At 57.0% G+C, this 22,760-nt stretch overlaps 9 protein-coding genes across 9 annotated transcripts; 5 read left to right on the forward strand and 4 right to left on the reverse strand.

Annotated features, from left to right (window-relative positions):
* Nucleotides 1–126: 126 nt before the first annotated feature.
* On the reverse strand, nucleotides 127–933 carry B0T15DRAFT_515731 (Tim10/DDP family zinc finger-domain-containing protein). The gene is made up of 2 exons (XM_062868218.1): nucleotides 671–933; nucleotides 127–573 (listed from the first exon to the last, which is right to left on the reverse strand). The coding sequence occupies exons 1-2, from the start codon at nucleotides 766–768 to the stop codon at nucleotides 396–398; spliced, it is 276 nt and encodes a 91-aa protein (XP_062725312.1). The 5' UTR covers nucleotides 769–933; the 3' UTR covers nucleotides 127–395.
* A 163-nt stretch (nucleotides 934–1,096) lies between these two features.
* B0T15DRAFT_5447 (uncharacterized protein) lies at nucleotides 1,097–3,274 on the forward strand. Its single transcript, XM_062870099.1, has 2 exons — nucleotides 1,097–1,248; nucleotides 1,350–3,274. Exon 2 carries the CDS (start codon nucleotides 1,358–1,360, stop codon nucleotides 3,083–3,085), a length of 1,728 nt encoding a protein of 575 aa, XP_062725313.1. The 5' UTR covers nucleotides 1,097–1,248; nucleotides 1,350–1,357; the 3' UTR covers nucleotides 3,086–3,274.
* Nucleotides 3,275–3,340: 66 nt separating this feature from the next.
* Nucleotides 3,341–7,580, reverse strand: B0T15DRAFT_5444 (uncharacterized protein). The gene has a single exon (XM_062870066.1). The coding sequence runs from the start codon at nucleotides 7,239–7,241 to the stop codon at nucleotides 3,537–3,539; it is 3,705 nt and encodes a 1,234-aa protein (XP_062725314.1). The 5' UTR covers nucleotides 7,242–7,580; the 3' UTR covers nucleotides 3,341–3,536.
* An 804-nt stretch (nucleotides 7,581–8,384) lies between these two features.
* B0T15DRAFT_5467 (uncharacterized protein) lies at nucleotides 8,385–9,976 on the forward strand. The gene is made up of 2 exons (XM_062870160.1): nucleotides 8,385–9,505; nucleotides 9,773–9,976. Exon 1 carries the CDS (start codon nucleotides 8,513–8,515, stop codon nucleotides 9,491–9,493), a length of 981 nt encoding a protein of 326 aa, XP_062725315.1. The 5' UTR covers nucleotides 8,385–8,512; the 3' UTR covers nucleotides 9,494–9,505; nucleotides 9,773–9,976.
* Nucleotides 9,843–11,842, reverse strand: B0T15DRAFT_5456 (uncharacterized protein). The gene has a single exon (XM_062870133.1). The coding sequence runs from the start codon at nucleotides 11,581–11,583 to the stop codon at nucleotides 10,192–10,194; it is 1,392 nt and encodes a 463-aa protein (XP_062725316.1). The 5' UTR covers nucleotides 11,584–11,842; the 3' UTR covers nucleotides 9,843–10,191.
* Nucleotides 11,843–12,028: 186 nt separating this feature from the next.
* B0T15DRAFT_488260 (uncharacterized protein) lies at nucleotides 12,029–12,912 on the forward strand (the record flags this gene model as incomplete). The annotated part of the gene is made up of 3 exons (XM_062866491.1): nucleotides 12,029–12,218; nucleotides 12,282–12,439; nucleotides 12,499–12,912. The coding sequence occupies 3 exons, from the start codon at nucleotides 12,029–12,031 to the stop codon at nucleotides 12,910–12,912; spliced, it is 762 nt and encodes a 253-aa protein (XP_062725317.1).
* A 2,655-nt stretch (nucleotides 12,913–15,567) lies between these two features.
* On the forward strand, nucleotides 15,568–18,049 carry B0T15DRAFT_5586 (ATP-NAD kinase-like domain-containing protein). The gene is made up of 2 exons (XM_062870474.1): nucleotides 15,568–17,312; nucleotides 17,382–18,049. Exons 1-2 carry the CDS (start codon nucleotides 15,851–15,853, stop codon nucleotides 17,894–17,896), a joined length of 1,977 nt encoding a protein of 658 aa, XP_062725318.1. The 5' UTR covers nucleotides 15,568–15,850; the 3' UTR covers nucleotides 17,897–18,049.
* Nucleotides 18,050–18,899: 850 nt separating this feature from the next.
* Nucleotides 18,900–21,240, reverse strand: B0T15DRAFT_5571 (uncharacterized protein). Its single transcript, XM_062870437.1, has 4 exons — nucleotides 20,807–21,240; nucleotides 20,631–20,736; nucleotides 20,131–20,558; nucleotides 18,900–20,077 (listed from the first exon to the last, which is right to left on the reverse strand). Exons 1-4 carry the CDS (start codon nucleotides 21,049–21,051, stop codon nucleotides 18,961–18,963), a joined length of 1,896 nt encoding a protein of 631 aa, XP_062725319.1. The 5' UTR covers nucleotides 21,052–21,240; the 3' UTR covers nucleotides 18,900–18,960.
* Nucleotides 21,241–22,127: 887 nt separating this feature from the next.
* B0T15DRAFT_497803 (uncharacterized protein) lies at nucleotides 22,128–22,572 on the forward strand (the record flags this gene model as incomplete). Its single annotated transcript, XM_062867288.1, has 2 exons — nucleotides 22,128–22,485; nucleotides 22,555–22,572. Exons 1-2 carry the CDS (start codon nucleotides 22,216–22,218, stop codon nucleotides 22,570–22,572), a joined length of 288 nt encoding a protein of 95 aa, XP_062725320.1. The 5' UTR covers nucleotides 22,128–22,215.
* Nucleotides 22,573–22,760: the final 188 nt, after the last annotated feature.

Consider the following 22,760-nt stretch of genomic DNA (forward strand, 5'->3'; position numbering starts at 1 on the left):
AATTAGGCCAGCAGGGAGGAGATGCCATCATTACATACTAACCTAGGTCCATAGTTGCGCCTGATCACACTATTTTATCCGTTCACCGGGCACTGGTTGATGTCCACTGTACATGTCGCAGTACATCTGGCCCAACTTGTTTCGTGGTTTTAAACAGCTCCCATCTAACCCACGACCCAACCAAAACCTGTGCCTGAGGAAACCGAGATATGCCTTCCCCGGTCCCCTCGATCCCATCTCGTGTTGTACATGCGCCCCAACATGGATGTTGCGCTTCCCGAGCAAGTTATCATACATGACGCCAAAAACCGACTTCTTCTCAAAGATACCCACCTGTTCAAATGAATAGCCATCCCGAGTTGTCCAGCTAAGGTACCTTAGGTGGATGTAGGTCTCTACATCCCCCCACCGAGCCCGCGCGCCGCCCCTTCCCTCTGTAGTTGCTCCGAAATAGTCTGGTGGGCATCAAAGAACTTGGCCGAGCACCGGTCCAAGCAGACCGCTTCGCCCTTGGACAGCTCGCCCTCGCGGTACGTGCGGTCGATGCACTTCGCTGTGCAGACCTTGATCATACTATTTGACGCCAGGTTCACCCTTTGGTCAGCTGTTGATCGGGTGGGTGTACATGGGGGGTAGGGTGACGGCCGCCGTGTGGAAAAGGGAGAATTACCGTGAGTGCATCTCGGCCACAACCTTGAGCTCGTTCTCCACGGCCGCGATCTTCTCGGCTGAGGTGGGCTTGGGTTGGCCGAAGCCGAGGAAAGACATTTTGGCAGGTTGCGGCGGATTGGATTGCCGATGGAGGAATGGAATCGGCTGTGTTGGCCTGCTGGGGGTTTGGTCGATGGCCGTCTTCTTCGTCGTGGTCGTCTTGTTCTTCGGCTTTCAGGTATTGTACTTGTACACCAGCACGACCAAGCGATTGAACTGTTTTGCTCGTCATGCCAAGAGCTGGCGGCAGAACATCGGGCCTCTCTGACCGGCAGCCAAGAGGGGAGCTAAGGAGCATCTTGATCTCTGATTTGCTGCAGTAACGTTATTGTGGATCCCGGTATGTGCTGCAAAAAAGTTGAGGCTTGAGGTTCACGGCTCACGAGTTGGATCTGTGAACTCAACCTGGGACAAACGACATCCCCGGAGTCCAGCAATCCAATTGTGAGTAAGAGGAGCCCTTGACTAGCTAGATTTGCTTGACGCGCAATGATGAACAACATATCAAAGAACCGTTGCGACTGACGCGCTATGCGTGTATGATCACAAACTTAAACCATTCTTCTGATATCCGTCTTCCTCTGCAAAGACTTTACAGAATTTCGAGTCCGGGGATCAGGCGCTGACTTCCTCTCTAGACAATGCAATGAGGCCAACACCAAGTCTCCAGTTCCTGCGGCCGTACACCTGGAAGTCTGTCGGTCCGCCTAACCGGGCCTACCTACGCTTCTTCCACCTAGCCCGGCAGCAGGAGCTGGAGCAAGCCAACGCCCTGAAATATCCCCGCCTCCGCCATAATGGCCCGCCTATGCGGATCCCGGACTTCCGGGAGAAGTATGCCCGCATCCAGCAGGGCGAGGTTGCCGAGGAGGAGGTCACCCTGCACGGCCGTATCGAATCTGTCCGGCGTGCCGGGTCCAAGCTCATCTTCTTGGATATGAAGGGCGAGTTTGAGCGTGTGCAGGGCATCTGTAATTTTGGGAAGCTCGTAGACGACACGACCATAGATGGGCTGAAGGAGCTTGCCAGGCTGCTCACCAGGGGCGACATCATCTCTGTGACCGGGAAGGCCACGCGCACGCCGGCTGGCGAGCTGACCATCCAGGCGACCTACCTCCCCGAGCTGCTGACCCCAAGCCTTGTCCCCCTACCGACAAAGCTAGTGGACGAGGAGTCGCGGACGCAGCACCGCCACCTCGACATGCTCGTTAACCGCCGGACGACAGACATCCTGCGGCTGCGGTCCTACCTCATAAAGTACCTCCGCGACTTCCTGCACGACCGAGGTTTCCTCGAATTCCAGACCCCTATTCTAGCTGGAGACGCCGGCGGTGCGAATGCCCGCCCCTTCACCGTCTCTGCCAAGACGGTATCCAGGGATATCTCCCTGCGAATCGCCCCGGAACTGTGGCTCAAACGGCTCGTCGTGGGAGGCGTGGACCGCGTTTTTGAACTCGGCCCCGCCTTCCGCAACGAAGGCATCGATCAGACCCACAACCCGGAGTTCACCATCTGCGAGTTCTACCACGCCTACGCCAATCTATCCGACCTCATCTCCCTCACCGAAGACTTGATCCGCGGCGCAGCTGCCCACTGCCAATCCCTCATCTCGACCAAACTCACCTCCCTCCCGCCCATCGATCTCTCAACGTACCAAAGCCCCTTCAAACAGGCCGAGTTCATCCCCACCCTCGAAGCAGCCCTCAATTTCACACTCCCCGATCTCACCTCCCCAACCGCCCTATCCGACCTCGTCGCCTTACTCAAAGAGCATAACATATCCCTAGACGCCCTAAGCGCTGACAACGACAACAACGCGCCCGCAACCTCCCTCCCGCAGCTCCTCGACCGCCTCGCGGCAACGTACATCGAGCCGCTGTCCTCTACCGCGCCTCTCTTCCTCACCCACCACCCGGTGTGCATGTCCCCGCTCGCCAAGAGCTTTGTCTGCCCCAAGACGGGCCAGACCGTCTCCGCGCGAACAGAGCTGTTCATGGGCGGGCGAGAGATCGCCAACATGTACGAGGAGGAGAACGACCCGTTCGAGCAGCGGCGCAAGTTCCTCCTCCAGGCGGCGACACGCAACGCGGATGGGGAAGGGGACGACGGGTCAGTCGAGATCGACGAGAGCTATGTGCATGCGCTCGGGTCCGGGCTGCCGCCTACGGGTGGGTGGGGTTGTGGCGTGGAGAGGCTTGTGATGCTGTTTGCGGGGACCAGGCGGATCAGCGACTGTCTCAGCTTTGGAAACTTGAGGAATGTGGTCGGGCTGGCTGCTGCTGGTGGGAAGCGGGTTCCGGAGCTGGAACAGGGTCAGCAGGAGCAGGGGAGGGGCAGGACATCTGTCGCGGCTTCTAGTGCAGAAGTTGAGTGATAGTGATGTCTTGTTGTACAGGACTGCACTATAGTATGAATGTATGAGTTGTGGTTGATTAGACACCAGATACCCCCAACTGATTCCGTTGGCGATCAGATCGAGATACGTTCAGTATGTCTCGCTATATTCAGATGCTGGTCCGCCCTAACAACCCCTCTCCCCCAAACGCGGGCCACCTGCTGTCTTAAAAGTAGGTACCTTAGCCCACCGTCTTAAATGTCGAGGCAAATTTCTGCTCCAGCTCACCCGCGCTGATACCGAAGTCGGGAATAACAATATCCAAGTGGGTTACATGTCTTCACCGGGATAACCCACCAGTTGTTATTATCACCATGACATTGCATCAGGGGGGCTATCTAAGGTATGCTCGCTTGTCCCGGCATGCCGAAGACAAACACGACTATCGGGATTTGCAGTCTAATATGCCCCAAACCTTCTCTGCGGAGGTCTATACATCCATAGCAACGCCAGGAACAGCATTTTCCGGTTCGACCTGCTTCAGCCCCCCTTGTCTAGTCTCATCTTGCCCTTCTCCTCCTTCCGCTCTCTGAACAGTAGCAGCACTACTATCATTTCTCCCGTTCTCAACGGACCCATCTTCACTGGCACTCCCCTGGCCACCGCTCTCTGATCCATCAGTCTTGCCCTTCTCTTCTTCCTCTTCCGCCGCAGCACGCCAATCATCCACCACCGTCTCCTCCTTTGCCTCCTCCTTCTCTTGCGGCGCCGCCTCTTCCTTCTTGTTCTTTTTCTTCACCTCCAACTTCCTCAGCGCCACAAACCCGCTCGCAACAGCCGGCTGCAGCGCAGCGGCCGCCGGCGCCCGCATCCTCGCCACCTTCTTCCACGACCCGCGACTAGCAACTGCGCTCCACCCACTAGCATCGCCAGCCGCAGGCTGATCTTCCCCCCGTGTAATGACATGCTGTCCCAAGACAGTATCAACGTGGCACAGCGACACGGCGCCGGCCAAACCCAGGCGGGACACGGTCTGCGCAACAGCAACCTTGAGCTTCGACAGGATCGACTCGACCTCCTGCGGAGTGGGCGCGAGTGAGGTCGCGACGGCGGCGGCTGTGAGGACCGGGGTCGCCTTGATGAGCACTTTCTCCGAGGAAGGGAGGAAGCTGGTTGTGTAGGTCAGCGCCGGCCCCGTGCTGCGGGAGGAGGAGGCAAGATGCGTGGACAAGGCTGCGTTGAGCTCGTCGATCGTCAGGCCAAAGCGCGGGTTCCTGAGCAGCAGCGCGTTGAAGGCTTGCTGGGGAGCTTGCTTCTCAACAGCAGCGGCAGGCCGCAGCGACGAAGCGCCGGCGGCGAGGGTGGAGGCTGCTTTGGCGATGCGGAGACACTGCGCCAGCGTCTTGTGCGGCGCGGACACGAACCGCGGGGTCTTGAAGATGCAGACGTGGCGATGCGGCTCCGGGTCCTGGCTCTCCGAGTCGAGACCGAAATCCTCAGCGAGGGCATGCAGGAACGCCCGCTGGTGGGATGGCATCGGCCTGAACCGCAGGCGCTTCTCCTCCGGTGCAGCAGCGAAGTCGCGGAATTCGCGCTCTTTCTCCTGTGCCCACTTGGTGTTGTCACGGAAGAACTTGAGCGTGAAATCACCATATGGGATGTGGTCATCGCTGTGTGCGTCGGGGTCGATATCTAGAGCCTCAGCTAGCTTCCGATTCCGCTGGAGCCGCAGGCACTCGTCGTCGCACTCCAAAGTCGTCTCTCTGGTAGACCATGGGCTCAACTTTGTAGCCTGGCACCGGACCTCCTGTTTGCGGCGCTGGCAAGGGCAAGTGATGAAGGTCTTATATTGACATGGCTTATCCTCTTTGCACGGATAAGGAGCATGGCACTGCTCCTCGCAGGCATGTTCGCAGGATTTCCGGGTCTTGCCACACCGCTGGGGACAATGTGAGCCCGAGAATTCGGCGTCTTCGCACTCCCCGGGCTTGTGGCATGGCTTCCTGCATTCGTGAGCTCCGCACTTGAGCTTTTTACCGCAAGGTAGACCACACCTCGCGTCCTCGAACCAGCAGGGCTGGTTCCTGAGCGTTTGTTTGCCGCAAATACAAGGCCTCTCCACCAGGAAGGGGCATTTAGGGCAGGGTGTGTCGTCGGAGTGACATTGATGCTGTACAGCCGGGTGGCCACAAGGACGAGGTCTGGTGCACGGGAATCGGCACTCGGGCACCTTCGTCCCGCATGGCTGCGGGGGCTGGAGCACAGTCCGGCCGCAGGAGCAGCTGATCTCGTCGAAGATAGCTTCAGGGCATGACATGCATGGGCCCTTGTGGCATAGCTGCTGGCAAGTGTGCATGCCACACTTCAACGGCCGACCGCAAACCTGCAGACAGATGTGTTCCGGCTCGTAGTTCTCGTCGGCGCTAGTCCGTTTCTGTTTCCGCCTCTCCGCCGCCTTCCTTTCGCCGGAGCAGCAGCGCTCGCTACATTCGTGTCTCCCGCAGTTGAGCTTGGTTCTGCAAACCCGGAAGCAGAGTGGGTGCTCCACATGCCCCTGATGGCACATGGAGCGCCCCGTTGTTCTCCCGCATCGGCACGTTACGTCGACATGTTGGGTGCAAGGCGCGCAAGAACCGGTATGACATCGGTCCGGGCACCGGTGACCACAAGCCAGAACCTTATTGCATGGCTTGTCGCAATGAGGGACGGGATCTTGGCAGGCCTGTCTTGGTGCCACAGACATCGACTCGAGTGTGGTTTTGCCGCAAGGACAGTGGGTCACTACGTCGGGGGAGAACGGGCAGTGGGCTGTTGCTTCGTCCTGCGGGTGACAGGGCTTTTGGCAGGTATGAAGCCCGCAGTCGTATGGCCTGCTGCAAAGATTGCTGCAGCGGAATGAGCCTTCGAACCACCGGCCCGAGTCCGATTCAGGGCTGGGTGATGTCGACTTCCGTTGCCCATGGTCGAAGGACTCCAGGACGTCGTCGCGCTGACTACAGGGCATCTCCCGCTGTTCCTTGCCACAATAACAGGCGGAGAGCATCGGGATCTCGCACGCTCCGCAAAGTCCGGCGTGGCATGGCTGAGTGCACGTGTGCTGGCCACAAGGAAGTAAATCGCCGCAAGGCTCTTGACAGCTCCATCCCTTTCCGTAGTCGGTCTCGCTGCAACGTTTGGTTGAGGTGTTCTTGCCGCAGAAGCAGGCCTGAGTCGGGCCCATCAACGTACATGGTGGGCAAGGCCCGGCGTGGCACATTAGCGAGCATCTGTGCGGGCACGTATCCCTCGATTTCGAGCAAGTTTGGCCGCAGGAATGGGGAGGAAGCCCTGCAATGGGCTTCGGGTCGGTATCCTTGCCACACCAGCAGCGATATGGCCCAGGCTGCTCGATCAGGGTAGAATTGCAACCCGGACACCGCCAGCAGTCCTTGATCTCCTGGTTTTGCCCTCTCTCCTGGTCTTCCTGCTTCTCCTTCGCTTGATTTGCGTGCCATTTCTTCACGCAGTGGAGGTGGGTGACTGTCCAGCAGATGGGACAGGCCCACACCTTTGAGTTTCGAAGCACCTCGTTCGTGCAGATGACGCACTCGTACTCGTGATTATTGATGTCCTCGTGGATACGAGTGGTCAGGTCTGGTGCCGTGGATTTCGGCACTCTGCTTGGAGGTCCTGCTCGTTGCTTCTGCGCCGGAGCAGCGGCTTGTCGCCGGGAGCTTCGATCACCGAGAGCCGTGGCAGTAGTCGATGCTGAAGAGGTGGTCAACCCAGCCACTGCCACCGGTTGCCCCGGCACGAACTCGGGCGCAGTAACGCGCAATCCTGGTTCTGACGAGCCGCTGCCTCCCGGACCTGGGACCTGGGGCGGCCCTCGCCCTCCCCGGTGGGAGACCACCATGGATCGTTGACCGGTACCGCCCCTTCCACGCCTCCCGCCGCCCTGCCTGCCCCTGCCTCGCCCTCGTTCCCTCGAGGATTGCCCATCCCGTGGAGGCGCTGCCTGTTCGATTCCACTCGAAGCCGCGACAACTGGTTCAGGTCGACTCGGAGACGGTGATGGCCGCGCGGCCTGGTTTCTCTCCGTGGCGGCATCTGAATGTCTGGGCGCATTGTGACGGCCTCTCCCCGAGCCCCGATTCCTGCCTCTTCCTCGGTGACGACCAGTCTGTGAACGAGTCGCCGGTGCTGTTTCCAACATGATGGGAAGTAGTTAGGTGTGGGCAAACTAAGGACATACAGGTGGGGCAACTTGTGAACGGTCCTCAAGAGAGGTTCTTTATGGTGCGCTTTTTGAAATACAGCGACTTCGGAAAGTGCAAGAAAATGAGAAGTGACAGAGAAGGGGCAAATAGAACCCGCAGTGACGCAGGCGGAAGGAAAGCGTTGACTGGAGATGTCAAGGCCGAAGTTATCTGTTAAAAGGACGGAGGCAAATAAAGTTAGCAGAGCTTTGCCGGATGAGTAATACAGTGCCCGCAGGTGGCAACAGTGAAGAGAAACCTGTGAATTCAAGTTGGCCCCGACCCATCAATCTTATGGCCTTCACCCAATTCGATTTGATGAAGCAACATCTAAGGTACTAGGTAAAGTGGTTTATTTGAGGAGAAACATCAGTGAAGCTGGAGTGTTGAGGACCCGTACTGAAGCCATAACCAGGCTCAGCCAGGAACCTAGTTCACACGGAAATACGGATAATGTTGGTATAATGGGTGATTATTTTCTCGCCAGCCATCAATGAGTTGAACCACCTAACTAACTGAGCCTAGGTACTCCATGGCACTGAGACAGCCCGGTAGGCACCAATTATTGACTGCGGTGGCCACTGGCCAGAAGACACCGGTAACTTCCAGGTGACCAAGCGCGGTTCCTGGCGCCCCTAACAGGTCCGCATGCAAAACGCGCGACGGCGCATGGTTAGCGTCCAATCAGCACCCGGCTCTCCACAGATGTCCCGCCTCGGCAAACTCTCACGCTGCCTGGCAACTGTTATTGGCGCCTTTTCGCCGGATAAAAGAACCCCCACATCGATCCTTCTCTTCCCGGTCCGGTCCTTCACTTGGTGTGTCTCTCCCTTCTGGTCATACGGCAGGAGCGCCTGCCTGGCCTGCAAGGTCTCGACTCAACAACATCAAGTTCAAGTCGCTCCCACAGAGCAAGCTTTTCCCGGCTTCCCATCGGTCATGATTACGGCGTCTGCATAAGAAGCGGCTGACCGTGGACCCTGTAAAACCGACAGGTGGGTTCTTCAACCTGAAACCGCATGCGGTTCTGGCCACGACGAGCCGCGATACCGACTCAAGTTGCAAACGGACTTTGTTTGCGGTGATTGTCCGTCCAATTTCCCTCGCCTCGCCTAGCGCTGGTTCCGCCGCAGCAATCCGCTGCTCTTGGTCCCGTATGCCCTCTATTCAGCCATCAGCACGGTATCCCGACTGCAGCACATAACTCGGTCAACATAACTCGGTCAACATGGAGCCGGTTCCCGAAACAGAGAGGATGGAGGAGTTCCGGCCATCACCACTTCCCAGCTTGAGGCTTCAGGGAACAGCGTCTGGCGGCTCTCACGAAAACGACTTCCTGAGAAAACCTCCCACTATCCGCCGATCTACCGACCCTTCACCGTCCTCTCCCATATCGCCGTCTTGGATGCCGCCTGCTCTCCCGTATCGACCCCGCGCATCCTCGCCGTTGTCTAGCAACCACGTCAGGTCGCGATCGGCCGCGAGCTTGGCTCCGCCCATGGCTCGGACTCAGTCCATGCCCAGTACAAATGCTACTGGGCACCTCCTCTACTCTCCTCAGCTCCGCCCGCAGAGTCCCGCCGGTTCCCCCAGCCGAATCCGCATCCCGCGAAAGCCGATAGACGAGGGCTTCCCTTCCTCGCCGACCCGCGTCTCTGTCCTAGACCCCCAGCGGAAACTGTCCGAGAGGAGCAGTTCGCCAAACCTAGCGCTGGGCATCGCACCTCCCACAACAATGCCCAAAGTGCGGCGACCGTCATCACCGCTCTTCCAGGTTGCTCATGTCAGCAACGGCTCAATTCCCGGCGCAATCCCAACCACACCCTCTTCGATTGGCAATTCCCCATCATACCGATCATACGATTCGTTTTCTGGCAGCTACGCCTCTTCTGCAATATACCCCTCGTCCTCTGTGCCTTCGACTCCCACCTCTGCCAGGTCGAGGAGCCCCAGCATCTCTAGTCTCGAGACTATACCCGACTCCCCCGATGCTGAAGAGGCTGCCTTGGAAGCCGAGAGAATAGCCCAGCTGAAAGCTGCGGCGGACGCTGCCGAAGGCGGCGATGCCAAGGGCAGAAGCAGCCTGGATATGCCTATCCGCGGCCGGACATTGACCGGCTTCAGCTCCCGGGACAAGCGGAAGCGATGGAGTGTGTGTGGTGCCGAGAGAAGGCAGGATCTGGACTTGGAGACGATATGGGAGGACTGACGCCCCCCATTGATATTGCGAGTCGCGAATTACTTCGGCAACACAGCATGGTGGCAGCTTCTTCTCATTTTCCACAGATTGGAACGCAGCATGGGACGGGACATCATTGGCGCGGCTCTTGCCGGTTTAGCAGGCATGTTGGTTTCTCTTCCCTTTTTTTTTCAGTTTCTTCATCCGGCATCACGGTAAGGGTCACATTAGCAGGCGTTCAGCGGAATTGTCGTCATTTTGATACCCTTCTCCATTGGTATTCCCCCAGGCGCCGTGAGCGGTTGCCACAGCTGTATCGTATTTAGGAGCCTCAGTCTGAGCGGTTAGCATCCCTCTTATCATCTAAGGCACGTATTCCAGCTTCAATGGGAATCATAGCCCATCAAATATAGCGGCGTCCGTCAAAGGGCCGTGGGACACCAAGTCACTTCTCAGATCCATGCTTGTCTGATCATCCCGTACGGCAGATGGTCGATGATGCTTACGATCTGTCCCAAATGGACATTCATTAAGTACGGTTTCCTCTCTAGCGATATAAGGTATCCGCAGGATGTTCTCAATCGTCATTTTCACACGCCCTGCGGTATACTATAGCTAGATTGACGATCCAAACACGGCCATTAATTTCATCATGCCGCGGCTTATCCGCTGTTCAATCAGACAACGACTAGGGAAGTAATGATACCATAAAGACATTTCAGGCCCAGTCAGTCGAACGGTATCCTCCTCAACTGCTCTCCGGCTCCCCTCTTCTTCATTTCCTCGGCCGCTGCAATACTACTCGGCACCTTGATCCCACAACAATCCCCCCATCCGCTCGGCTGATGCACATGCCTCACCCCCTCCTGATCATCAAACACCTGCACCTCGCCGCCCTCTTCCTCCTCCTCTTCCTCACTCTTCAGCCCCATCTCCGCTGGGTCACTCATCCCCTCAGCTGCGGGAATCAGACCCCCAAACAAGAAATGCTGCATAACCGGTAGCTTCCCCAATACCTCCGACACAAACATGCGCCTCATGCCCCCCTCAATCTTAGCCCAGTTCTTCGCGCTGCTGATATCGTCCAGCATCGGACTGTGCCACCGCAACCCCTTGACCGTCTTGGTGCTGTTCACAAACGCCACCTGGCTCAGGTACAGGAACTCGCCACCGAACTCTTCTAGGGTCAGCTCCTGGTGGATTGCGCGGGGCGTGATGAACGGGTGGTGGACCAGCTGGCTGGCGCCGAACAGAAACGGCAAGAACTGGTAGTCGTCCAGCCCCCACACGCCGTGCGAGCCCGCCGGTTCCAGGTAGTAGGTGCTCTGCACGCGGCGCATGACGGCCAGGTAGCGGGTGAAGACGTGCAGCACGAGCGCGGGGAAGTCGCCCCGCTCGAGCAGCGACAGCTGGTACAGGCAGAGCAGCCACATCAAGAAGTTGAGCTCGTGGCCCGAGCCATAGTCGATGCGGCTGCGGTTGCCGAAGGAGTGGGTTAGGTATGCCGACAGCTCCTCGGATGCTGTTGCAGTCGCGGAGGGTGATGATGATGATGAGGAGGAGGAGGAGGAGGAGGAGGAGGAGTCAGGGAGGTTGAACAAGGTGGTATGCCATGTAGGAGAGCGCTGCTTGACTTTGTCGAGGAAGACTCGGAAGACTTTGTTGCCGAAGCGGGAGCCGCCTTGGTCATCCGGCGGCGAGTCCCGGCAAAGGTAGTCTATCTCTTCTAAGATCGAAAGGATGGACCTGACTGTGGGCGAGAGGTCGTTCTCTTTGACGGAGGAGATGGGCTTGTCGAGGACGGACTCGGAGAGGCCAAAGATGAAGGAGAGGATTAATTTGTAGGTTGGTGAAGATAGGAACAGCTGGTGATCCGAGGGTGAAAGTATTCTGCGCCTGGGAACAGTGAAGGCAACAGTTGCCGGGTCCGGACGGGGAGGGGCAGGCGGTGTCTCCGGGACAGGTATCGGGTTGGTCGGCTCGGCCCTCCTCCGCCGAGGTTCCAGTTTAGGGATCCGGTCTTTCAGGTTCAGTAATCCCTGGGCTGGCCCCGGCGGCACCTGTGCAGGTCCGGCACCATTAGCTGCGTGGCCAAGGGGTGTGTTTGATGGCGATGTCATATTTGAGAAGCTCCGTCCTTTCTGCTGTTGGGTGTTGGATGGGAGGGATGAACAGAGTCAAAATGTGGTTGTATTTGTGTTGGTTGGTGGATTGGTAAGAGGAGTCCGTTTCTCAGAGCCCGGCCAGTGCCTGTAAAATGCCTTCATACCCCGGGTGTGTGTGTTGCACCTTCCAAGAGGGTTTCTCGAAGGAGGTTCGAATGTGGTTCCGTCTCTTTGGTTGAGGCAAGAAGAGCCCTAATCCCTGCAAGTGGCTTGCTCGCCTGCAAGCAACTTCCGGAGATGCGGGGCTATCCGCCTGTTGCTGTACGGAGCTCAGCCCAGAAGTCTGGGTGCAAACTCCACCAACCCGATTGTTACCTCAAAAGGCTCAAATTCCAACTACACTAGGGAACGTCGAGAACCCTGAATTCTGCACGCCGATACTATTCGATTTGCCTCTACAATGACAGCAACAACAGTACCAGAAGCCGCCACTGGCGTTCTTCCGCGTGCGGACGGGTCTGCCAAGTACTCTCACGCGGGTTACATCGTGACAGGCTCGGTGAATGGGCCCATTGAAGCGCAGCGGCGGGATGAGCACCCATATGAGGCACACGTCGATGTCATCGTACGACCAGCAGCAGGGATCGGGGGTGAGAGGCACCGCACTAATTCTCATGTCGGAAGGGCACCTCATGACTGAATCGACTATATAGGAACCCGGGAGCGGCACCTCGAGTCGATTCTACAATCCTCACTCGCCCAGATCATCCTTGTCAAGAACTTCCCGCGATCTCTCATCCAAATAGTTCTACAGATCGAGCACTCGCCAGAGAATGACTATGTGAACACAAAGTTGGTTCAGGCTAACCTGGTGCGTGAGGCTGCTGAAGACGGATTAGGTCAACACCGGTACACTAATCCCTATGACAGAACATCTCCATCATGCCTGCACTATTCCAGACTTCTGTGTTAGCGCTTCTCTCAGCCGGCGTGCCGATGAAAGCAATAGCAACTGCTACTGCTGTAGCGCTAAGTCATCAAAATGGCACAAAACAAACGATAGTTGATCCCTCGCCGAGGGAGGTTGAGACCGCCCAGTCAGTGCACGTCCTGGCTTTCACGTCTCATGACGAGCTGCTTCTTGCTGAGAGCGAGGGCCACTTTACGGTCAATGAATGGGACGACGTCTACGAAACTGCCAGGAAAGTTTGCTGTCGACCTACGACACAAAAGGAGGGTATTGCCATGGTACTCGACGATGAGGATGCCAGCGGGCCGGATATGCGGCACTTTGTGAGGTCAACAATGGAATCAAAAGTGGCTACGGACCTGCATTGGAAGTGATGCGGGATTCGCTATGGGCTTGTTTTGACTCTCCATACCGAACGCCGAAGTCAGTCCGATGCTCAAGAGGATGAGGATGAGGCGGGTTCAAGCGGAAGCTGTTCGAGGTAGCGCTCGCATCGCGGCTTCGGCCTTCAAAACCGTCACAACGGTCATGGATGGTGTGCCAGAACAGGGGAAAGAGGCGGGTAAAGCATGGGTGCGGCGCTCCAAGGGCGACTTGAAGTGCTGCGCAGTGACACGACAGCTCGGTTATCGGCAGCCAGTTTTTTTGAAGCTGTCACTAAGGAACGAAGAGAATCAATGCCTGAGACTCGGAGCTTTGCCGACTTTGCGATGTTCCGCTCGGGGTCAGTGTTGCGCTGGAAGCAAGGTGTCACGACTCACCATCTCAAACGTTGGTGGGCCCGCCTGCAACGGCCATGTTTGAAATTACTCCATTAGCGGGCCGAGGCCCTGTTTCATCTCAGCATTGCTCCCCTTAGGCGGAAATACCTTGTCTGGGCAGTCTGACAGTGACAGGCGTCTGAAAGTCGAGGTTGGATGCTGCAGGCTTAGATTTGGTATTGATACTCGAAACTCGGCGCTTGGTGGCGGATTTTGCGGGGTCTAAGGTAGGGGGAAGTCCCAGAACGATGGCAGCGCAGCCTTGCAGCTAGCGTAGGACAGCCACGGGGCTGTACTGTCCTGTATCGTATTGTATGTACAAGCTCACCGCGAGAGCTTTCAAACATTCTCGGCCGCACAAAAGGATCGCCTTCATGCGGCTGCTTGGGCGAGCTGAAGCGGCGGCAGATGTACAGCGCTTCCCGCTCATGCTGCTGGAGATGCACACGGCGATGCTACGCTGAGTGCTGTCAACCCCCAGCCTCTCGCCTCCAGACCCTAGTTTCGAGGGGACAACCTGATGAGACGGCTGGCATTTCCGGCCGCCAAGACAGAAGCCTGTTGTTTCTCTAGGGGAAAACCATCCAACATACCTACGGATTACTTTTGCTGGTTCCTATTACGTGGGGGATTCCCTCTCAGGTTCAGTGAGACAGTTACACTGTAAGAAACCTCCGACTCTCAGGACTACATTGGGCGACCCTACATTGCTGGGGCACGGGAAATGGAATCCTGTGGTTTTGTCAGAATATGCCGAGAGTCCGCAGCAACGGGCTTGGACAACACCATTGCCTCTATATTCCGCGCAATGTAGCATATTACTATATGCTTAAGCCGTGGCTCGTGCTCCTCCATAGCACATCAAAGCCCTGTGTAAGTATTGCAGTATTTCGTATGCATGGGTACGTTCTTCGATTTAGTGTACGTATATAATGAAATGTACTCTTTGCTATGCTCAAGGTGTCTATACTCCTTGCAGATCTTACCAGCCGAGACAACGGGGCTCGCGGGGCTAACTGCGGCTCCCAGAAATCCCCAGGTAACTCCAAACGGCCCCCTTGTAACCGCGCTCCTGACAGTGTCCCTGAGTTCGCAAGGTTTCCAGTATTATTCTTTGGCCATGAGATGGATATTAAACCGCCAGAACGCATGCCGTGATGCTCTCTTGACCGCGAAGCCAAGCAACCATTCTTTTATCGCCATCCCAGTTTACTTCTTTGGCTCCGGGAGCACCTCAAGGAGCGGGCTCTGGTAGCTCTTCTAATCACTTCTACCTTATACTTTGGCTTTGTCGATTGGTCTCGCTTCTTTCGCATATACTATTTTTAATATTCGGCTTGCTCCTAGAGAGTGTTGCGTTGCTGGTTCATCTTCGCTCGATTCTGTTCAACCAACTGCACCCAATCGCCTTCTAATCACTCCAACGAACGTGCATTGGCTCCTTCCAGTCACCTATCCTGTGCGCGCGGCCGGCCGGTCACAGCGACAGACGAATCAAGCCCGGCATCACGTACGCAATACGGAGACACTACTGCCATCCCCGCCTAAGCAACGCACCCACCTGGAGGACAAGCTGCCATCTCTTGGGGTCACAAGCGTCATCAGTCCGGCGCCAATTGAAGCACTTCAGTAAATACCGTACACGGCCAACGCGATTATAAGCTAGCCGGCCGGAGATAACTTTCGACCACGGCGGGGCTATTGTTCCAGGACTGAACTCCACCCGACGGACCCGCCACCGGCTCCCCCGACAAAAGCCATTCCCGCTACTGCTCGGCATCGAGTCCCCGAGACCACACAACCACCTTCAAATTCCCGAGCAGTAGGCTATCCGTACGACCACTGGGAAGCAGGATCTACTACCGAACCTGGGGGATCTGCGGACTCCGAGGTGAGCACCCTAACCTTTCTGTGTTACACAGTACTGTCTTTGGGAACCCGAGTTGCCAGGTCGAGAAGGCCCCGGTCACGGTTGTTTGACCCCTGCAACGGCCACCTTAGCTCAGGACAGGCCCGCTGACTCTTGGTTTCCAGCAGCCGACCGTATCTCCTTTGGCCGGATTCTGATCCCTCGAGAGTTATAGTGGGAGATATTCCAAGCCAAGAGGGTAATAATAATAAACGACCGAAGGAAAGAGAGGGAAGAAGCTAACGCCGACGGACATCGCAGCTGGTTTTTACGGCGTGACATCGACGGAACGCACGGAACCGTGTACAGTATTGGGTCGCCCGGGCGTTTTTCTCGCACCCCTGCAGCATCTCGAAGGTTATACACACCTCAGGCCGGAAGCTCCATTGCAGCGGTTCACTGAGATCCGGTCCTGCGACCTGACCTCACCAGAAGGTTCGCTACCAGACAGATTCGTACAGTACTGTACAGTACATACTGTACTATAAACCTCCCACTCGCCACCTGACGGGAGTGCCTTGTTTCCAAAGGCACCAGACCCTGATCTGCACAGTACACACAGTAAGGGTTCTTACTACGAACCCCAGAGTGGACCAGGATTTAAGCCCGGCCTGAAATAGCACCCCCACAGCTGATTCAACCATGCCCGGTTCATTTCACCCAGCCCTTGGTCACCCCGCTGACCTCCCGCCGCTCCCACTTCGGCAAGAGCGGTGCAACTTCTCGGACGCAGTTAATAACCCATCGCCCGCCAACTCCGGCCGCCCCAAGAATTGCAATGTCGCTTTAGATCTGTTCCTGTCCCCTCCGGACAACGGGGATCCGAGCGTTGTCATACCCTCTGCATCTGTTACGCCCACTTCCTTGACCGCGCCACCTTCAGCATCAACAACGACAACACCAACCCGGAATGATGCACCTGTCGCCGAGCCTCAACCCGCTTTGCCTGCAGTAGGCGCCTCTGCATCACCGGATTTCGATTTCCTACAACGCAGTAGCGGCGCCGTTCCTTCCCGCTCTGTTCCCGCCGGTGGCCACGGGCACCGCAGGAACGCCCTCTCGATCGAGTCTGTGCCTCGACAGACTATTATGAAGGCATTGGCCTCGGTTGCCCGAAACAACAAACCCCAGGCCCTGTCCCTTACCGACATGCTGTCAGCAACCGGCGCCCCGAATGGCGGCGACAACCGGCCCGCCTCCTCTTCTTCGCAACAACTTTGCGACGCCCTCAACGGTCTTGCGCAGGCACAGAACGCCCGCTCTAATACGACGGTCACGCCGACCACCGGTTTCCCCTCGCTCCAGTCGCCGTGCTTCTACCACAATCGCTTCGACGATGCGGTCGACATCGACAAGGTACTCGAGGAGATCAAGAATGACGAGTGGATGTCGCATTCGCGCCTGGTGCAGACCGCCACCGGCGTCCGGGAGGTATCCAAGCAGCTCCAGCGTCGGCCCATCAAGCGCGCCGTCAAGAACGTCATGATTGTGACCAAGGCGCGTGACAACCAGCTCGTGCTACTCACCCGGGAGCTCACACTGTGGTTGCTTCGAACCCCGCGATATGGATCCGACCTAGGCGTGAACGTATATGTGGACGCCAAACTGCGCCATTCGAAACGCTTTAACGCGCCCGGGATAACGGACGAGAACCCACGCTTTCACGACATGCTCAAGTACTGGACCCCCGACCTGTGCTGGATCCAACCGGAGAAGTTCGACCTGGTGCTCACTCTCGGTGGCGATGGCACCGTCCTCTTCACCTCCTGGCTCTTCCAGCGCATTGTGCCTCCCGTGTTATCCTTCAGCCTGGGTAGTCTCGGCTTCCTGACGAGTTTCGAGTTTGAGCGGTACAAGGACCACCTGAACCGTGTCATGGGCGAGGACGGTATGCGGGTGAACCTCCGCATGCGCTTCACCTGCACCGTGTACCGCGACGGGCCAACCGGCCATGAGATGGAAGAGGGCGAGCAATTCGAGGTGCTCAACGAGCTCGTCATCGACCGCGGGCCGTCACCTTATGTCTCCAACCTGGAGCTGTACGGCGACAACGAGCTCCTGACGGTAGTCCAGGCGGACGGCTGCATCTTTTCGACGCCGACTGGTGAGTTTTCACTCTGACCCCACCGTGAAATATTACTTCGGATGAAGTGCTGACTCGGCGGCAATCCAGGATCCACAGCCTACTCCCTCTCCGCGGGCGGCTCGCTCGTCCACCCAGACATCCCCGCCATCCTGCTCACCCCCATCTGCCCACACACCCTGTCCTTCCGCCCCATGGTCCTCTCGGACACGATGCTCCTGCGGGTATCTGTCCCGCGCAACAGCCGCGCCACCGCGTACTGCGCCTTCGACGGCAAAGGCCGCATCGAGCTGAAGCAGGGTGACCACGTCACCATCACGGCGTCGCAGTACCCCTTCCCCACCGTCGTCCGCACCGATACCGAGTGGTTCGACAGCGTCTCGCGCACGCTGAGGTGGAACGTCCGCGCGGCGACGCAAAAGGCGTTTGACCTCGGCGCTGTCAACGGCAGCAACGGCGGGAATGGCGGCAGTGCGGCTGCTTCGGATGGGAGCGAGGATGGCGACGGATGGGATCTCGATACCGACTCGGCGTACTATACCAGCGAGGAGTCCAGCATTGCTGCGAGCCCGCTGAGGAGACAGATGAGCATGTTGGGGTTGTAGTTCCCTTCATTCCTTGTTTCAAGGCTGCCCAGAGATGGCCTTCTTTTTGGATTGCTTGTTTCTCGAAGAGCATCATTAGAGCCAGAGCACGGGAGTGCGTGATGGCATGGCATGGCATGTGGCAGCCCCACACCATGAACTAAGTACCTATAATTGTGTGAGAATTGGGGCATCAAGAACGCAGGGACTCGGAGAGGCGTTGCAAGGAGGCTGTTGGCTTTTTCTTTTTCTTTGGGTTGATGGGGATTATTAGGAAATCGGGGAAATCACTTACCGTAGCGCGACCATAGCTACAAGTACAGATAATGCAGCATCAGGCTCCTCTTTTGCTGTCAGTTTTTACGGCCCTGGGACGACTGAGAAATGGTCTTCTAATGAATGATTCAACCCCCCCTTTGATGTCATTCCCCCAGATCAAAACGTTCAAGCGCCCCTTATTAGGCGGCTACCCCGCAAATCAATCGACCGATCCGTCGAGCCGAGTCGAACGATAATCGAATCACATTTCAAAGGAGTTGGGCACAATACCATTATGTATTGTACAAGGCCCGGGCTTATGTTAGTAGGAAACAACTATCGAGGTTGGGAAGGTATTCCGAAGATATAGCAGCTCAATACTAAGGTACCTATACGAGCAGTTGAGACAGCTTAACACATGGGCTACGACGCGATCTGGTCAGTCAGTGTATCGGTCTTCCACACCACGCAAGGATTCGGCCCTTTTTTGCGAACTCGGAAGTCCTCGTTCAACTTGGCTCCTGCACGCTACCTACAGTACTTTAGACACCCTACAGAAAATCAGATCAACCACCCCAAACCATCCTCCGTCCACATGATTACCTACAAAGGAAACTTCCAACACGTAACGAACGCCATACAAACAAACGTCCTCAGACATCTTCGACAAAGATCAGCCTCACTACGGCCCTCCGCAGAGGTATAGTATCCCCTTTCGAGGACTGCCAATAAGTGGTTTCCCAAAACGCACCCATCCATCAACCAGACGAACTCCACATCGTCCCCCACCCAGTCCCTTACACAATGTGATGTCTCTATTATGGATGTCATCGCCACTTACCCCGACAAAGGGAGAGCAAGCTCGCAGCAGCGTCGGCATCGCCTTTCTTGCTCGGGCTGATGACAGCGCCGCGCATGAAGCGCTCCACTTCGTCATCCACGCCTTCTTCTTCTGGACCACTGCCCTGGCTACCACCAGACGCCACGCTCTTGTCATCAGCGTCCTCAAATATCCTGAGCGGCGGCGAGCGGCCCCGCCCACGTGCGGCGGGCATCGTGCTGGCCCGGGAGAGGAAGCGATGCGGGCTGCGCGACTTGTCGTGGTGGAGCATCCGTCGTCTTGACGGACTGGTGGGAAGCGGCCGTCTGTTGTTGGCGTTGGTTGGCAGCCTCGGACGGTAGGGAGATAGACGGCGGAAAGCGCGCGGGCTGGTGGCGTCCTCCTCGGGGTCCCAGTTCTCCTTGTCCGAATCATTGCCTGACAGGAGCAGAGGTGCATGTGAGGTCGTCTTTGGCTTGTCCAACTGCGTGGCCGGGGCCACAGGCCGCTTGATATTGTGTCGCTGGCCGCGACTGAATACTGTTGTTTCCATCCTCCCCAGACTGCTCGCCTGTGTGCTTAGCCTGGGCTTCTTAGCGGGATCTGCGCGTCGAGCGGTCCTGGTTACGGCTGCGTTGCGTTTTGTACCGGCGCTAAGCGGGGGTGGAATACCGCCGGGCGAGCTCGTCGACCTGATCAAGTGGATAGCGGCGGCGGCTGAGCCGCTGCTCTCGTGCTGGGCTTGCATGGTCAGAAGATCCTCGGTGTTCTCGGAGCCGCAGCAGTATTCCCAGGCGTTGACATCGCGGGAACGGCCGCGCGTGAGACGAGGAGGCAGTGGGCCGGTGGGTGCTGGCGACAAGGACCTGGTAAGCGTCGAGATTGGGGGGAGGGGAAGAGACGTTGTACTGTGGCTACGTCGGAAATCTAGTCGGCGCCCGGGGCCTTGCCGGTGCAGGGTTCCTGGTGAAGGCGGCGCGACATTAGGGTGCGCCGGCGAGGCATTTGCGGGAACAACCTCAGCCTTGCCGTCTATGGATGTGGACAGACGGAGAGGGTTCGGTGGGGAAGGAACCAGACTGGGCGCTGTTGCGGGCGGCAAGGCCGACGAGAAAGAGTGAGACCTACGGGTTCTGTTAGGCGCGGACGCGGCAAGAGTATCGGATGGATTACAGACCTAACGAGATGGGAGGAGGGAGCAGACGTGAACGAGGAATTCGGGGCATTCCATCGGTTGGAGAGGTAGCCTACTGAACCCGAGAAGAATTGGGAACGCGGCTGCCAGGGCTCACTGAGTCTTCGAGGTTCGCGCTCGACGTGTCCATGCCCCACCAAGGTGGCCTCGTGCGATACACCCTGTGCCTTTCCGGGCTCGTCGCGAGACTGGGAGCTGGCGGGGTCCGACGCGAGCGAGGTTGTTGCCCCGTGCTCCTGTGCGGGCGTGTACTGGATGGAATTCATATCGTTTAAGCCGAGGACAGTGTTGGGGGTAATAGGTTGGGAAGCGAGAAGTCTGATACGACCGCCTGTCATAGCTTCCACCTCCTCGGCCGAATATGTTCGCGTCCTTCGCCGGTCATTTTGACGCCGGTTTTGAAACCAGATCTAGGCACGACGTTAGTGGGAATGCATACCACGCCGATATGGACGCGTGGGGTGGACAGAACCGACCTGCACCTCCTTCTCGGTAAGCGACACGCGTTTTACGATCTCGAGACGTGCCGCCTTGTCCGGCTTCGAGTTCTTCTGGTATTCCTCTTCGAGGATCTGCTTGTCTTTGGCTCTGAAAGGGCGAGCGCGTTAGTCTCGACGGCCAATCGGATCGGTGTCAAGGGCAGCTTCGGGAAGCATACTGGGTTCGTTTCCTCTTGCCCTTGGGATGACGCTCCCCCTCCGCAGCAACCTTGCCAATATCTTGTGTAGAATCTCCTGGCGCCGAGGCTCCCTCTCGGGCTGGACTGCTACTTGTAATGGAACCAGAATGTCCATTGCAGGCGCTGCAGGGCGATAATGAAGCAGGAGGAGGCGAACCGCCAGAAGACGACGCGCAAGAGGTGGCGGCCTTGGCAGACGAAGAGGACGGCGCGCGGGGTTCCATGGTGAGAGGACGTGCTAAGAGAATACTACACCGGCCATGAGAATCTGTGCATCCGACAGGCAAGAGACAAAGGCGTGACAGGAACAACGTGTAGATAGTTGTAGGTGGATTGGGAGGCGCTGCTGTCTGCACGGAATACGTCCGGGACAGTACATACACCGCGCAGCTGGGGGGGTTGACGTGTGGTGCAGCACCCACAATCAATTCGCATGGACCCACGTCGTGTTGCGAGCTTGAGGTCGCGCGCCTACGCGCGTTTAAGCTCTGACCTATCAGCGCGCCTGCAGAAGTGACTCTCACCCCAATCGGGAGATGATGTCAACAGACGGCCCGGGCAACGCAATGCCAAGCCTCTCAAAATTCATCTAGCTCTGCAGCACCCTTCCTGCGGGTGGTCCACACGCCACAGGCGCGCTTTCAAGATTTCAACACCATAACAACGTTCGAGTAACCTTTGAGGCCGTCTTCTTGCGTTGACTTCCTGTTTGCCGGCTTCCGGATGCATGGCAAAGGCTCTCGATGGCACTTAAAAAAGTGTTAGTCTATCTCGCGATTGTTAGACTATCAAGGTGAGTTATCTTGGTTCATGAGCCGTCCGTCCTGTTCCAGTGGTCCAGCCATACGGTGTATATACATTAATAAATGATGTCCTCAACCCGACCATGTTTCCCGTCACCGATCTCGCCAGGGTTCCGGGCCTCCCATACTGTGTGTGACCAAGTTGGGAAACGGAGGGTTACCACCGCGAAACTTCAAGGAATTCGTTAGCCCTGACAAGATAATGGGCAATCCCAAGCCTTCCTCCGAGCTCTATGACGGCGAGCGCAAATCTGATCCACTCGACTTGCTATACTTCCCAAACGGGTATCGCAATTGCGAGGTCCCTCGGACTCGCAACCATCCGGGACCCAGGCCTGATCCGGTTGCTGTTTCAGGTGCTGTATATAGCTTCGAAGTATATATCTAAATGATAATAATACTAGCCGGGTCTTGGCAACTAAGCTTACTGAAGTATAAGAGAGCTAAACCCTCTCTCATTATCCACCTCTCCCCTTGGATCATTATATTAATTAACTCCCGCTACTTACCTAACCATCTACTTTGTTCTTTGGCTATTATAGTTATATTACTAGTTTCATACCTATACCCCGTTTCTATATCAAGATGCCTGCCACTAACACGAGTGGTCCTGCCGCTACCTACACGAGGGGATCAACAAACCCCAGTTGGTGCGTGAACGCCTACGAAAATGACCGTAGTGTTGCCTCCCAGCACTCGCTTGGCTCGCTCGAGAATATCCGCGGCAACCCGACTAAGGTTCGCTTCACGTCTACCTGCTCCCACAAGACCCTTGTCCTGTGCTACCCGGAGCCGGACGGCAAAGGTAGTGTCAAGGAGGCCAAGTTCGACGTGGGTAGTACGGACGAGTTCAACGTTGGCTTCCAATTCAAGAGTTGAGTGGTGTATGCGCGACGCTAAATGACATCTGGATCGTGACACCAGACAATGGATCGCTCCTAAGGGGGCGTCTCAAAGCCAACAACACTTCGCCCCTCCTTTCGGTCATTTCTTGCCTTGTGTTACAGGAGGAGCGCGTCAGTGCTAACCATATCGTGGTCAGAACTGACCCCTACAGTGATAGGGGTCACCATCGCGTTCATGTACTTAAGTCAGACACTCCTCCTACTCTCATCTTAGGAAGGGCATCC

This window comes from Chaetomium strumarium (genome assembly GCF_033439665.1).
Source record: "Chaetomium strumarium strain CBS 333.67 chromosome Unknown B0T15scaffold_1, whole genome shotgun sequence".
Classification (NCBI taxonomy): Eukaryota; Fungi; Ascomycota; class Sordariomycetes; order Sordariales; family Chaetomiaceae; genus Chaetomium; species Chaetomium strumarium.

What these genes read in the sequence shown, in the direction of transcription:
- B0T15DRAFT_5586 (XM_062870474.1), top strand. Translation starts at nt 15,851, where the DNA reads ATGCCCGGTTCATTTCACCCAGCCCTTGGTCACCCCGCTGACCTCCCG. An exon ending in CATCTTTTCGACGCCGACTG is followed by an intron (nt 17,313 to 17,381) that starts GTGAGTTTTCAC and finishes GCGGCAATCCAG; the next exon opens with GATCCACAGCCTACTCCCTC.
- B0T15DRAFT_5447 (XM_062870099.1), top strand. Translation starts at nt 1,358, where the DNA reads ATGAGGCCAACACCAAGTCTCCAGTTCCTGCGGCCGTACACCTGGAAG.
- B0T15DRAFT_5444 (XM_062870066.1), bottom strand. Translation starts at nt 7,241, where the DNA reads ATGTTGGAAACAGCACCGGCGACTCGTTCACAGACTGGTCGTCACCGA.
- B0T15DRAFT_5456 (XM_062870133.1), bottom strand. Translation starts at nt 11,583, where the DNA reads ATGACATCGCCATCAAACACACCCCTTGGCCACGCAGCTAATGGTGCC.
- B0T15DRAFT_5467 (XM_062870160.1), top strand. Translation starts at nt 8,513, where the DNA reads ATGGAGCCGGTTCCCGAAACAGAGAGGATGGAGGAGTTCCGGCCATCA.
- B0T15DRAFT_5571 (XM_062870437.1), bottom strand. Translation starts at nt 21,051, where the DNA reads ATGGAACCCCGCGCGCCGTCCTCTTCGTCTGCCAAGGCCGCCACCTCT. An exon ending in GGCAAGAGGAAACGAACCCA is followed by an intron (nt 20,737 to 20,806) that starts GTATGCTTCCCG and finishes TCGCCCTTTCAG; the next exon opens with AGCCAAAGACAAGCAGATCC. An exon ending in CCCTCCTCCCATCTCGTTAG is followed by an intron (nt 20,078 to 20,130) that starts GTCTGTAATCCA and finishes CAGAACCCGTAG; the next exon opens with GTCTCACTCTTTCTCGTCGG.
- B0T15DRAFT_515731 (XM_062868218.1), bottom strand. Translation starts at nt 768, where the DNA reads ATGTCTTTCCTCGGCTTCGGCCAACCCAAGCCCACCTCAGCCGAGAAG. An exon ending in GTGGCCGAGATGCACTCACG is followed by an intron (nt 574 to 670) that starts GTAATTCTCCCT and finishes GGCGTCAAATAG; the next exon opens with TATGATCAAGGTCTGCACAG.